This window comes from Seriola lalandi, unplaced genomic scaffold, assembly GCF_002814215.2.
Source record: "Seriola lalandi dorsalis isolate HSWRI2012SDOR001 ecotype SW California unplaced genomic scaffold, Sedor1 jcf7180002054397, whole genome shotgun sequence".
Taxonomy (NCBI): domain Eukaryota; kingdom Metazoa; phylum Chordata; class Actinopteri; order Carangiformes; family Carangidae; genus Seriola; species Seriola lalandi.
Window position 1 is genome coordinate 233,411 of NW_019524950.1, and position 13,039 is coordinate 246,449.

The window sequence follows — 13,039 nt, forward strand, 5'->3', positions numbered from 1 at the left end:
CTACTTTCCATTGTTACATTTGTCTTCATGTTGCCATGTTTCTAAACTGAATGAACAAATTCGGTTAGAGGGGACAACTGAATCTTTATTTATTACATAATTAACATTTGACTTTACAGGTAAAAACATTAAAAATAAAACTAATTTACTTCAGGATAGTGAGCTTCCACTTGACACCGTTTCTCATCTTTGGTGGCACCAGGACCTCAGCATCTACAAAGAAAAAAATATGTTGTTATACCTGTTACAACCGACTTATTTCAACCTAGTGTTTGTTCACATATGGCACGGATCAGATACGCATTAAAAAGTTGTGCAAACAGTGACCTGCAAGTGTTTTTGTGAGATAATCTATAGAAATGCTGCTGACCTTGTGAAGCTGCAGGTTTCTGCTGCTGCTGCTGGAAAGACGCCATGATGCTGTTTGCAGTCGAGTTTGGACCAGTGAGCTGAAGAGCAGGAACGAGGTGAGAGATTATAAGACAATGTTTAAATCCTAATAATGCACAAACGCAATGCTGCGTTCTTGTGTCTCATACATTCACAGTATGTTTGGTTGCATCTTAACTCTTATTCTTTGGGATATCTTGGGTTTTTAGTGTCATTTCATTTTCATGTACAGGATATTATTCCCTGTTAGTTCATAGAAACAGAAAACAGTTGAATTCCTGATACAAGAAGATAATTAATTTTTATCTCATCTTTTAAGTCACCTGTTACAGTTTGTCCAATCACAAAGTGAACAGTTCATAAAAACAAGTGTGAAGAAAGCTCATTACTGATTTTAATGATGTCTGTTATCAAAGTTACCGGAGCTTGGTTGTTTTGGAGGCTTTCCAGCCACACTTCAGGCACTGCTGTCTCCATCATCTGCAGAGCCTCCTCGTAGGCCAGCTGCAGCTTCTCTGCCTGTTTGTCGAACTGGAACAGCACCAGGGCTTTCAGCAGGCTGTGCACTTCCTCTGCAAGAGGGGAGGGGCGAATGAGCCGTCAGTCAAACTGGTTGAACTATACATACCACTCAAACTATATAAACTTCTCTACGAAGTACAACTGAATAGTTTAGAATTTATGAGGGCAGGTATTTAAATGCAGACTGAATGCTTCTCCAGTATTAACGCATTTCCCATCATCCTTCGCTGCATCATCCTTTTACTGCTACCGCTGTGTTGTTCACTTTAGAATTGCAGACACATTTCAACAAGCAGATACAACTTAATCTTAGTTTCTGCAGCAGGAAATGAATCAAATCAAACACAGAGGGTCTCCACATTATTTGAGTTATTGAAAATATAAAGCAAAGGAAATAGAAACAAGTAGGAGCCTTTGGGTGTTCAGGTCTGTACCTCTCATCTTGTCCACAGTGGTGATGATCTCACCCAGGGCGTACATCAGCGCCCGGTCCTCCATCGGGCTTCCTTCCTTCAGACTGAGCTTCTTCCGCTCGGCCTTCCTCCGGTTCTTTGATGATCTCCTGTAGGCCAGGAAAATAATCAAGTAATCACTTATCACCCGGGTGACACATTTAAAGTGTAAAAAAATTTGATCAGGAAGTTTTGTCTTACGAGGAGATGCGGGAGTTGCTGTGGGAGTATTTGGAGCCAGTCATCACACTGCTGGCCTCAGAGTAAAGCTCAGCATCAGGACAGTCTGGACCGTCCTCATCTGATAAGAGACGACGCAGGGTTAACGAAAATTATATATTATAATTCCTTTTTTTTCTTCCTTCTTGTCCTGTACGCTTTAATTCATACTCTTTAGTCTATTTAGCCATATCATGGTGATTGAAACATCCTGAGCATATAGATGGAGATTATGCTGCAAGACTTCTACTGGGTGTTTTGAGATTAAGCTTTTTACAACTTTTTAGGCCTGAAAAAGGGGTGAACATATGTTATACTCTAAATAAGAATGTTTGGGTTAAGTTTGACTTTAAGATACGGATCTGACATAAAATCATAACACTTGTTCTCACCCAGCATGTCCTGTCTGGCCTTCTCTTTCTGTTCTCGGACCAGAGCCAGCCGGGTCCTGTGGCGCGTGAATGTCGCCACCTGAGCCTCCAGGAAAACAGTCTGGGTGCCGGCAGCTGACACAAGACAACATGACAACATCAAAACAACACAAGACCACAAGACAAAAGTTCTTTGTTTAGCTTCCTCTTACTTTTGTCCGTCAAAATCTTTTAAACCCGTTTGGCTTCTCTCCTCCATTTTCATGAAATTTGAACACACTTGGAGCAGCGTGCTCACACTGCTCATGTGTCTGAACTGTTCTTACCTTCTAATAGAGCAGGTTTCAGGTTGGTTTCAGTGATGTCTTGTCTGTTGTGAATGTAAATCTGAAGCAGACAAAGAAATATTGTGGGTCATTATAAGAATTTTCTCAACATAGCCAGGCTTTTTAAATTTAAGTAAAGGTTTTTCCATTTTACAAAAAGGTAATGACAAATAAAAAAAAGTGAAAAGAAGAATTTTGCACACTGACCAATCGCAGCGACTCCTCCCAGACTGCACCGTTGATCAGAGCCAAGATGGCTTCCTCACAGTCCTGTAGGGAACAAGAGTACAGACCGTCAGAGCTCAGCTAGTTTGCAGCAGAATTTAAATATAAAAATCAACTTCAGAGAGTCTGTTTTTTACATTTATCTGTTTGGTTTTGCTCAGTCAAAATAGCTGCTTCATTAGAAGCCATTTTGTCCAGCTGTTCAGAGGATCTTACTTTGGCGTACTGGTCCAACAGCAAAGCAGCTTCTGAGAACCGCCGCTGTTCGGTCAGCTTCTCTGTGAGGGGAGGAGGCGGAAACTATTTTAGGCTTTACATATAAAGAACTGTACCATGTCTCAGCAGCTAACCAACTACCTGTTTGACTGACAACCTGTTGTCATGGTTACCTGCCAGGTCCCTGGCCAGTAGAGCCAACTGGTCGGGCGGTAGTGGGATCTGCTGCGCCACACAGATGGCGTTTCTCCAACTGGAGCTGCTGGCGAACGCCTGCAGGGCGCCGACCGACTCTCCACATCGCCACAGCAACAGGCCGGCCTGCTCGGCCTGCTGCTGCTCCACTAGGTGCTCAGCATAGGCGCAGCTCAGAGCCTGGAGGTCAAAGGTGAAAGTCAGTCTGATCTTCTGTAATGACTTTTCAACGAGCAGTACCAACTTTGACTGTTGGTCATGTGTTTTGTTGTAAGTTAATCTAATTGTTTCATGCTACAAACTCAAAGCGTGACTAAAGGATGAATGGAAAACAGCTGTGAGGGACGTTTGTTTTCTGTACCTTGTAGTGAGCGCTGTTTGCTGTGAACAGCCTCAGAGCTTCACTGTAGAGTTTCTGCTCCTTGACCAGCTGCAGAGCTTCAGGGAAATGTTCCTCTCCTGAACACAGAACACAACAACATCATGTCATGATCACTTTGGATTTTAGAGAAAAAAAATCTGCAAAACACCAACACACTTTTACTTCTTCATTCTGTTTTGAAATTTGTGTGGTTTTTTTTACATGTTGATGATATATGGCAAGCTTTGTGCATACATCACTGAAGCTGTGAGTCCTGTAACTGGAAAACCTTCATATTCAACAGGTGGCTTCCAGAGAAAAACAGACAGAAGTAAAAGGGGCCGAGACGACAGATACAGTGTCACTGACCACACTTGCTGAGGTGAAGCAGGGCTTTCCTGTAGCGTTTCAGGTGTTTGTCGATGGTGTAGCGTTGGTAGTTTGGCTCCAGACTCTTCAGCATGTTCAGGAAGGGAAGGTACTCTTTGGGGTCCTGGAGAGACAGAAATGAAGGAACATTAGCAGACGACATGATGCCAAACTCATCCACCAGTTATACATTAGTCATATAGTAGAGTGTAACAAACTCCAAACTCCCTTCAGAGCTGATTATCTAATTAGATTTTGATGCACCTCGCAGTGTAAGTTAACATATGTTGCAGCTTAAATGCCTCTTGTTTCATTTTTACTCCCCTCTGGTGCAAAATCCGCATGAAATAAAAAGAAGTTTCATCTTCTTACTGTGATAAGGAGGTCAAATGTAATGAAGTAAAACATGCAGTCAGGCGTTTCCTCCTCCGGCATCTCCTACCTTCTGGGATTTCTCGGCCACCATGAGCACGAGGTCGAAGTCGTACGTTCCCAGAGAGTGTTCGTACAGGTCGTTGACATTGACGAGGAAGAGGAGGTACTTCAGCGCCTCTTCAGCTTTCACAGCGCCCGGAGAGTTAGGAGGGTTCTCTGGACAGATACACGCACAGCACTTCATGACATGATGACTGAGCATTAAGGAAGAGAAATGAAACATCCTCTCCTCATATCCATCCATATCTGTGTCTGTGTGTGTGTGTGTGTGTGTGTGTGTGTGTGTCTGTGTGTGTGTGTGTGTGTGTGTGTGTGTGTGTGTGTGTGTGTGTGTGTGTGTGTGTGTGTGTGTGAGGGAGAGAGTGTGTAGAGGCGTTCAGCTGCTGTATACTGCTTCTCGTGTGTCTGAAGTGTGCTCACCTCGAAGCTCGTGGACTTTCTGCAGAGCGGTTTCCAGCTCCGGAACCGTCTTCTTCACATGAGTTGTCAATATCGACAGACAGAACCTGGATGGAGAACATGATCATTAATGTCTTGCTACTGAGAAATTCACAGCACATCTCTGACCTAATCACCATCTCTCCTGGTTACATCCCCCACAAAAACTAGAGATGTGGATAAATTCTGCTGGATGCACAACCTCTGTTTACTCAGACAATTGAAATAAAGTGACCCTGACTTTACATTGTGTTATTATGTGTAAAAAAAGTCCGTCTGTGACCTTAAATAAAAATATCACTGACTTGTTTTGATCCATTGATTCCATGGTGCTCCGTAAAGCATCACAAACCACATCCACCTTCTTCTGGCCGGAGGCAGGCTGGGGCTGGACTGGGCTGCTCTCAGGGCGGGGGTACATGCTGCTGGTTGTGTCCTCCTCCCTGGGAACCAAAGAAAAAAAAATGCATGTAATAAAAGATTTATTTATTTATTTTAATGTGAAAATCAACTCTTTCAGCTCCGACTAAGTCTTACTTGAGCTCAGTAAGGAAGAGGTTGATGTGGTTGATGGAGTTGAGTTGTGTAATGAAGGTTTCCATGTTCTCCAGGAAAACCTGCAGGAGGAAAATAAAACCCTTATTTTTTTTTTTATTAATGAACTAATGCTTTGTCATAACTTAGTGTTCAATAAAAAAGTCTGTTCAACAGCCTGTGAGAAAAATCAAGTCTGACAAAATGATTACGCTGTTATCACTCAAAGCATTTTAAATCATTTAAATTTACTGCTGTCAGTTCCTTTGTTTGTATCTTGTTTGTAAATCACCTTGTATTATACAGGCCTTCATTCTTCAAACGCATCTTTTAGAACATATCAGAACCGTCCCAAGCGTTTATGGGGCCCTAAGCAGAATTTAATTTGGCCAAGGGCGTAGGTTTGGTGTCAACATTGGTAGGGAAACAACAACCCACCACCCCTCCAAAACAAAGACATTGACTTTTTAATGCCGTCAACCAAACGGTTTATTAACATATAAGATCTGAATTTATATGGAAATGTGTTGAATTTCCATATATGACATAAATGTACATATGAAGTTAAAATATATATGTATATACAGTATCACCAATATGTGTAAAAATAACATGTGAAACCTGTCAAACTGTCATAGTATAGTAAGGCATAATGTCATCGTATTGTCACGAATGTTAAAACCCAGTACAAACCTTTGGGTTGTGGTCGTAAATGAGGTTCAGGTTGATCCTCAGCTTCCTCATACACTCAAAGGCTTCTCTGAACCTCAGACTGAGAAAAGAAAGAACAGCAAACAACATGTAGGACTGAGCTTAACACTCCAGATACAGTTTGGCAAAATGTTCACTTTTGTTCACCTTCTGCTTCCAGTATCTGTGCTCAGCTCGGCTAAGATAGGAATTTGGGTAAAATGCAGTACATGTACTAAAAATACTGGACAGTTCATTTGAGTATCAGGCTAAAAAACAGAATTTTTTTTTTCTAACCCCTAACCCAGTGTCGACCTGGAAGAACTGTTTCTCACTATAATTTTGGCAACATTCAATAGTGAACATCTCATTTAGAAATCAAGCATGTGATATGATGGAAGGATTTCAAACTCACCTGTTCAACCACTTCCTGAGCTGAGCCAACACCAGCGCTCTGTGATGTACGGTCTCCAGGTTCCCACGAGGCATCTGGACACAAACCCGAAAGAATCAGATAGTTTGTCATTTTAAAAACTGAAAATGTTTGTTAAAGGTTTCTTAATGTGTGTGTGTGTGTGTGTTACTGACCTGTAGAATCACTCTGGTGTCTTGAGGCACCACAGTGACGATTCTGGATCCTCTCTCCACCCGACGCAGCGTCTCGTCATTCTGACTTCCATCTGAGGCCAAGGCCGCCTGCAGCCCTGCAGGATCAAAGGTCATTTGATTCTGTTGTACCATAAAATACATGAGCCAAAACCAGCCATTTCAGAGGGAAAGAGGAACACAACACGGATGTTAACATTACCTATCGGAGCAGCTGGAGACTGAGCTAACAACACGACAAACTAGCTCCTTACTGAAAACCTCCAGGTCCAAATGAAGCAATAACTGAAGCAATAAAGTGTTTTTTTTACATCAATATGGACTCAGGGGGCATCTAAATTCTTCTGACTCCGGACGCTTCACCTTACCTTTGACACTCAGAGTGCTCAGCTGGAGGCAGCGGCAGGTGTGGGAGTGTGTGGTGATGAGGAGGAAGTCATTGCAAATTGCAAAGGAAGAAACGTTGGAGGCGAGCTGAGAAAGAAACAGACATAAATGAACATGTTTTTTTTTTTTCTCATCTTCAGATGAACTTACTGCGAGAGCTGGAAAAACAAAGTTCATACCTCTGTGTCTCCAGAGTACAGGTGGGATCTGTCTGTCAGGCCCAGGAGATGTTCCTAAAGACATAAAGGCAAAGCAAACAACAAACATATGCATTTTGGCCTGTATACAAGAACTCACTTATGATTAATCATGTAAGTATAAGTCAGTATGTTTGTACCTCTCCACTGATGCTGCAGAGCGCCGTCTGAACACAGGGAACAGGGAAGTTGATTTTACATCCACTGGAGACACGCCAATCCTCCACTGATGGCTCAGGACAATCTTCACAGGAGTTTTAAAAATTCAGTTTTGATTTTCCATTTTCCAATCAAATATCTCTTAGCATTAAAAAAAAAAAAGCAGAAGAAAAGTGTTGGTTTCTGACCCCAGAGCAATTTCCTGATCTGTCCATCCTCCAGCTGTAGGGCCACAGTGCCAGACTGAGAAGACTGAACCATACTGACCACAACACCATCCACTTCAATCTCCGACCTGAGGCATAAAAAAAGCTGGGGTATAATTCACTTAAATGACCATAAATTATTTCAGTGTCACTGTTTTCATTTACAGGCCTTGCAGGACAAAGACGTGGCCACAGGAGATGCTCAGTTTGCTGACCTGACGGTGAGGGTTTCCTTAGTGTCCTGAGCAGGACGGAGCATCTTCAGGGTGGAGGAGGTTGGCAGCAGACCAGAGGTGACACCCACAAACAGCTCATCCTCCAGCCACAGCAGCTGCCGCAGAGCTAGAGGCTCGTCCTGGAGAGCTGCTACACTGCAGGAAGACGAGGAAGGAGAATGATTTGGGTAAATGTAGTAAGAACACGGGTAAACCATGAAAAAGGAGCAAACAGTATCCTGCACCGGCATTGACGGTCATTGTGTCACCTGAAGGTTTTCTGGAGGATTAGGGGACGAGACATAATCCTGAACCCCTCAGCTGTTTTGTCAACCTGTTCTCCTGAATCTGGATCAACAAGAAAACATGCAAGCGGGTAAAATAAAAAGAACACAAAGTTAACAATAACATACAAACAGCCTGTTTATGTGACTTTAAAAACACAAAGAAAAAGGCTAAATGTGAGAATCAGCCCAGACACTATTTCTCCTGCTCAAGTACCATGTCTGTCTTCTTCAACCTCTGATCTCTAAGGTACTGAGGGTGTTTTCTGCAGTTACTTTGGATTATGTTCACACTCTAAAATCAGACTTCAGCTGACGGCTAAAAAAAAAGTTTCAGGCGTTAGAAAAATAGACACGAGACAGGAGAATTACAATATTCTTACTGTTTAATACCAAATTTAATTTTACTCACATTCCTTCTGATTATTGACACTTTATGGAAAACATGCATAACCCACCTTGGCTGTAGACTGAGATCTGACCATCAGCGGTGAACGCTGCCAGCTGATTGGTCCTTTGAGGTCGGCAGAGAAAGGTGACCTGGTTGACTGGTGATTTCAGCTGGAGCTCGAAAGAGCACATGGGTGGAGGGACCACACACTTCCTGAACGTTGTCACCAGGATTTTATCTGAGGGGTTTTAGACAAAATAAATATCATACTGATTCATCCTGCAGCTCCACCTCCTCTCATCTCATCGGTCCTCACCTCCATCGATCACGGCCACATTGGCGTCGTCAGTGGCGTCCAGCCCGGGGCTCCGCTCTGTCGTCCAGCCCCAGTCGTAAGTGATGCTGGCCCAGCTGCGTGTCACCAGGTGGAGCTTCAGGGGACGCTCGGGGTCCCAGCAGACATCGACCGGAGCCTTCTGAGGGTCTCTGCCAAAGTCCAGGCTCTGCTTCAGATACCAGTGGTAGTTTCCTACCGTCCACAGCTGGACTGCAGGGGAAGCATCGACAGCTTTAACGTTGATTCACCATGGACTGATGAAAGAAAATCTGACTGTGATAAACATTTTGTTTATTTCTTTATTCATTCAATAATTAATTTGTGCATTTATCAAAGGCAATTAGGGAAACTGTCCCTCATAATAATGTTTTATGACTAAGCCTGAAATTTTCAGCATAATAATTTTTTTTTTTTCTTGATGTTTGCATCTCTCGTTCACTATATTTACATGAAATACAATGTTCTGACAGTAACCCGATAAGACTTTAGTGACTGAAGTGGCAGTATTAAAAAAGATACTGTGGCAGACAGCAAGTTCAACTTTGGCTGAACTTACTGTAAGTTTTGACCCGTCCATCCTCTCCGGCGGTCATGTCCTCCAACCAGACAGCTAAAACAGTGGAGTCACTGTTCCACAGCAGCTCCTTCACCTACCACACACACACACACACACACACACACCACACACACACACCAGTCTAATAATCTGCTAACACTGTCCTCTGGATCAGAAACTTAACCACTGATCCTGGTCATGCTGATCATTTTATATCAGTTCAATCAATATGTCAGAAGTTTTATGTAAGGTCAGATTTAACTGAACAAACCCTGGCCTGGTCCTTGTTGAAGGGCAGGGTGAAGTCTCCGTGCATCAGTCCGTTCTTCTCCATGAACACCACGCTGTGTTTGTTGGGGTGACGCTGGGTGCTAGCTATCAGGCTGCCGGAGGGTCTGAAACCCAAGGAGAACGTTTTAAATGTAAATTAGTATTTATTCGTGAAAGGTTCTTCTCACATTTATGCAGTTCTCCACAAGGAAAATATCTCAAACAAAAGTTTACAATACTTTTTTAATAAGCCAGAAGAAAATTGTCTTAGCAGGTCTCTTACTTCCAGCACAGCGCCTGCTCCAGACCACTGACGGGCTCACTGGTGGCCTGCAGGACGCCCTCTCTGTTCCACACCCGCACCTTCCTGGCTCCGGTCTGAGGACAGACGGCGCTGACGGCAAACAGTTGACCGTCACCGCGCCACGTGACCCGCGGCCTGCGGTCGTCCCACACAGCAGCTGGCTGCACCTCCTTTGTTGCATCATTGACAATATTTTCATATTTATATTTAATATTTTTTTCATTCATTTCAGCAATTTAATTCAAACTGCTGTTTCTGTGGTTGAATACTGACCTGGTTCTTCCTCTGTGCTGCCTGTTTCCCCTCTGAGCCGTGGAACTGAGTCTCCTTCTTCCCCCAACCCACTGTGATGAACTTTCCTGCAAAACCGTTATAATTCAGTCATATTACAAATATTTATACTTCCCATGAATCATCTTGTGACCCTTAAGGCAGCAACCTCTGATCTGGAGCCACTGTACCTTCGCCGAAGTCGTCCTGGTGGATCCCGACCTCGGTGATCGGCTCAAAGTCTTTGGTCATCATGATGATTGTTTCCTGACCTGTGAACACAAAATATAATTGATTTAATCAATCTTAATATGTTTTGTTGGAATTAAGACTTGACTTACTAAGCGCTGACGTCTTACTAAGGTAAGGACACTGTATGCATGTCTTGGAAAGCAGAACAGTGTAACAGTAGTCTTCTGCAGGAAACTCAAATGTTTATTCATGCGTTCAATGTCATTTTTGTTCTGTGTGTTTTGTTTGTGTTCAGTGTTGTAAAGTTACTCTGATAACATAAGCTTATCAGGCGATATAAGCTGGAAGCTTCTGATTTAAAACAATGCATTAACAATTTTATAAATGAATTTTTTTTATTTTTTTTATTTTTTATAAAAGACTGACCAGTAGTAAGAATGACGAGCTCTTCATCAGGACTCCAACTCATCGACGTCAGACCGCTGTCCACACTGCCGACACACTCCAACTGTGGAACATGATAAGAGACATTTAATGAGAACCCTCATTCACATAATGTATGTGGCCTGTCACCCTGTAACTGTAACTCAGAGCAAACTTTCATTTTAAAGCTAAGGCCGACTCTAAACCCTCAAACAGCAGCTGACCTGGCACGTGTTGAAGTTGAAGAGAACGACATCGCCACCAGCTGTGGCCAAACACGCCGACTCCAGTTCAGCCAGGTCCTGCAGTCCGATCACCACGCCACTGCCGTCCTCTGGGAGGAAACCATCAGCCGTCAATGAGGCTTCACTGACCACCTGCAGCAGAGAATGGTGGGAAGTTAAAGACGAGTGAACCAACTTTCACCTCCACTCGTAGTTTATATTAAAGATTCCCAATTAAAAAATTCAGGTCCTTTACCTTTTTAGTTGACACAAAATACCAGTGTAGACACATCTCAACACATTACTATCCTCCATGAGATAAAGCTAAAATAAATGAGTGAACAGAGCTATGGTGCTTTTAAGTGTAATAAAAGCCTGCAAAGTCTTGAGCATCAACGACTAAACACATTTTTCCCTGTCACCAGTGAGAGCTGTAAACTCCCATCTCTTCCAGAGACAAAGCAACAAGTACAGTGTAGCTCACCTGGCCAGTTCGGGGGTCATACTCCGTGATGGAGTACTGAGAGGCAACCAGCAGCGAGCCGGTGTCGGCCCGCACTGAGAAAAACTGCGGAGAGCCTGGTCCCTGCAGCTCCGAGCTGCACAGGCTCTTTAGCAGCTTCAGGTTCCTCATTTCACCTCAGGACAGAAGGAGAACGCACTGAACCTGAGTCCTGGATCCAAAGGCTGCAAAAGACCTGAAACAACAACAATTAAACACGTTCAGTGCTGAAACTGGACAGACATATCTAGGCAATCTATCAATGTAAGATTAGTAAGGTCAGCAGGGATATTATTTTGCATTAAGTAATGAGCTGGCTTCAGTGTTGTACTATCTAACATTACATTACACATACAATTACAGTTTAGTGTGACTATTGTTACTGAACAGAGAATGCCAATATTGACCATCATGCCAACACAACAGCAGATTGCTTTTCAGTTTTCCATGTATAAAATGTCTTCTAAAAGCACGGACAGCCATGCCTGTTATATCATCAGCAATACAGACACATTCAGTCAAATATATTTGGATATAGGAAACATTTGCAGATATGGATGATTTGGGATGAATTGGCATTTTTTCCAATAAATTCAGTAAATTATTAGTTCAGTAATTTATCAAGTAAACAAACAGTCCTGTGAGTGTCAGACTTAATAGCTGGAAGATGTCTGTGTGCTCTTGTGAGATGTTAACACAACTGCTACATTAGATTAATCCATTATCTGACACACCCTCTACCTGACCACTTATTTACCCTCTTTCAATCAAAGTCTAGATGACAATGCCTCTATGCAACGAGTCAACGAAGTTTATCAACATGTGTTGAATTACACAGCTAATTTAATAGTTCTTTAAGACGTCACATTACGTTGTTATCCACTTTCCTTAACCTTGTTTCACTGCGTCATTCAAGGCATCAGTAACAAGAATCAATCGCCCATAATCATAACGGTGTAATGTTAGTTTAAAGGTCCTTTCACGATGTAAAACACAGGTTATTTTCGACTTACTGTCTAAGCTGGTGGAGGTCTATAGTAAAAGTGTGCAGGCTGTCCGAAAATGGAACTGTAAGTACTAGCTTACCATTAAACTATAAGAAGCAACATGTTTTTGGCGACGATAATACAACAGCTAAACAAAAAAATGACAACTATGAAACGTATTAATATTTTAAGATAACAATGAAACCCACCGAGAACAAACTGCTTGAAGAAATAAACCCTTTTAAACGTCCAGCATCAACAACACAACAACACGCATGTGGCACTGTCAGACTCATAACCTTTCACCTCTAACGCAGTTACGTGATGTCTCGGCGGTATCGCCCCCTGGCGCCGTGGAGCAAATATACATCACAATACATGGACTTTATCATGGAAAGTTGGTTGATGATTTTTAAATGTTTTTTTTTTAACAAAACAATGATAACAAATGTTATTTAATTAAACTGCTTTTGGATAGACATATACACAAGTCCAAATGGGTCAGAAAGAAAATCCAACTTTACCTTCTTTCTCTTGTTTCATATTTTAGATTCTTCAAAGTGGACACCATTTACCTTGATGACAGATTTGTGGAATTGCTTGCTTTCTTAATCAGTTTGAGGCCATCAGTTGTGTTGCGTCATTGTGCCATTGGTACACAGTAAATAGCCCTATTGGACAACTGTACCAAGCCATATCATGTCAAGCACTGCTCAACTAAGTAAAGACAAACGACAGTCTAGCATTACTTTAAGACATTAAGTTCAGTCAATCCGGAAAAAGTATC

At 42.4% G+C, this 13,039-nt stretch overlaps 1 protein-coding gene across 1 annotated transcript; it reads right to left on the minus strand.

The window, feature by feature from the left end:
* Nucleotides 1-64: 64 nt before the first annotated feature.
* Nucleotides 65-12,558, minus strand: elp1 (elongator acetyltransferase complex subunit 1). The gene is made up of 36 exons (XM_023409543.2): nt 12,462-12,558; nt 11,249-11,462; nt 10,765-10,917; nt 10,544-10,625; nt 10,117-10,197; nt 9,929-10,014; nt 9,635-9,825; nt 9,353-9,476; nt 9,082-9,175; nt 8,505-8,735; nt 8,256-8,426; nt 7,783-7,861; nt 7,514-7,669; nt 7,281-7,387; nt 7,074-7,177; nt 6,916-6,969; nt 6,718-6,823; nt 6,332-6,447; nt 6,159-6,232; nt 5,747-5,825; nt 5,057-5,136; nt 4,825-4,962; nt 4,502-4,587; nt 4,089-4,237; nt 3,647-3,770; nt 3,278-3,375; nt 2,895-3,096; nt 2,722-2,783; nt 2,488-2,550; nt 2,281-2,341; nt 1,976-2,089; nt 1,566-1,665; nt 1,347-1,474; nt 811-962; nt 371-449; nt 65-213 (listed from the first exon to the last, which is right to left on the minus strand). Exons 2-36 carry the CDS (start codon nt 11,396-11,398, stop codon nt 146-148), a joined length of 3,942 nt encoding a protein of 1,313 aa, XP_023265311.1. The 5' UTR covers nt 11,399-11,462; nt 12,462-12,558; the 3' UTR covers nt 65-145.
* Between the last annotated feature and the right edge of the window lie 481 nt (nt 12,559-13,039).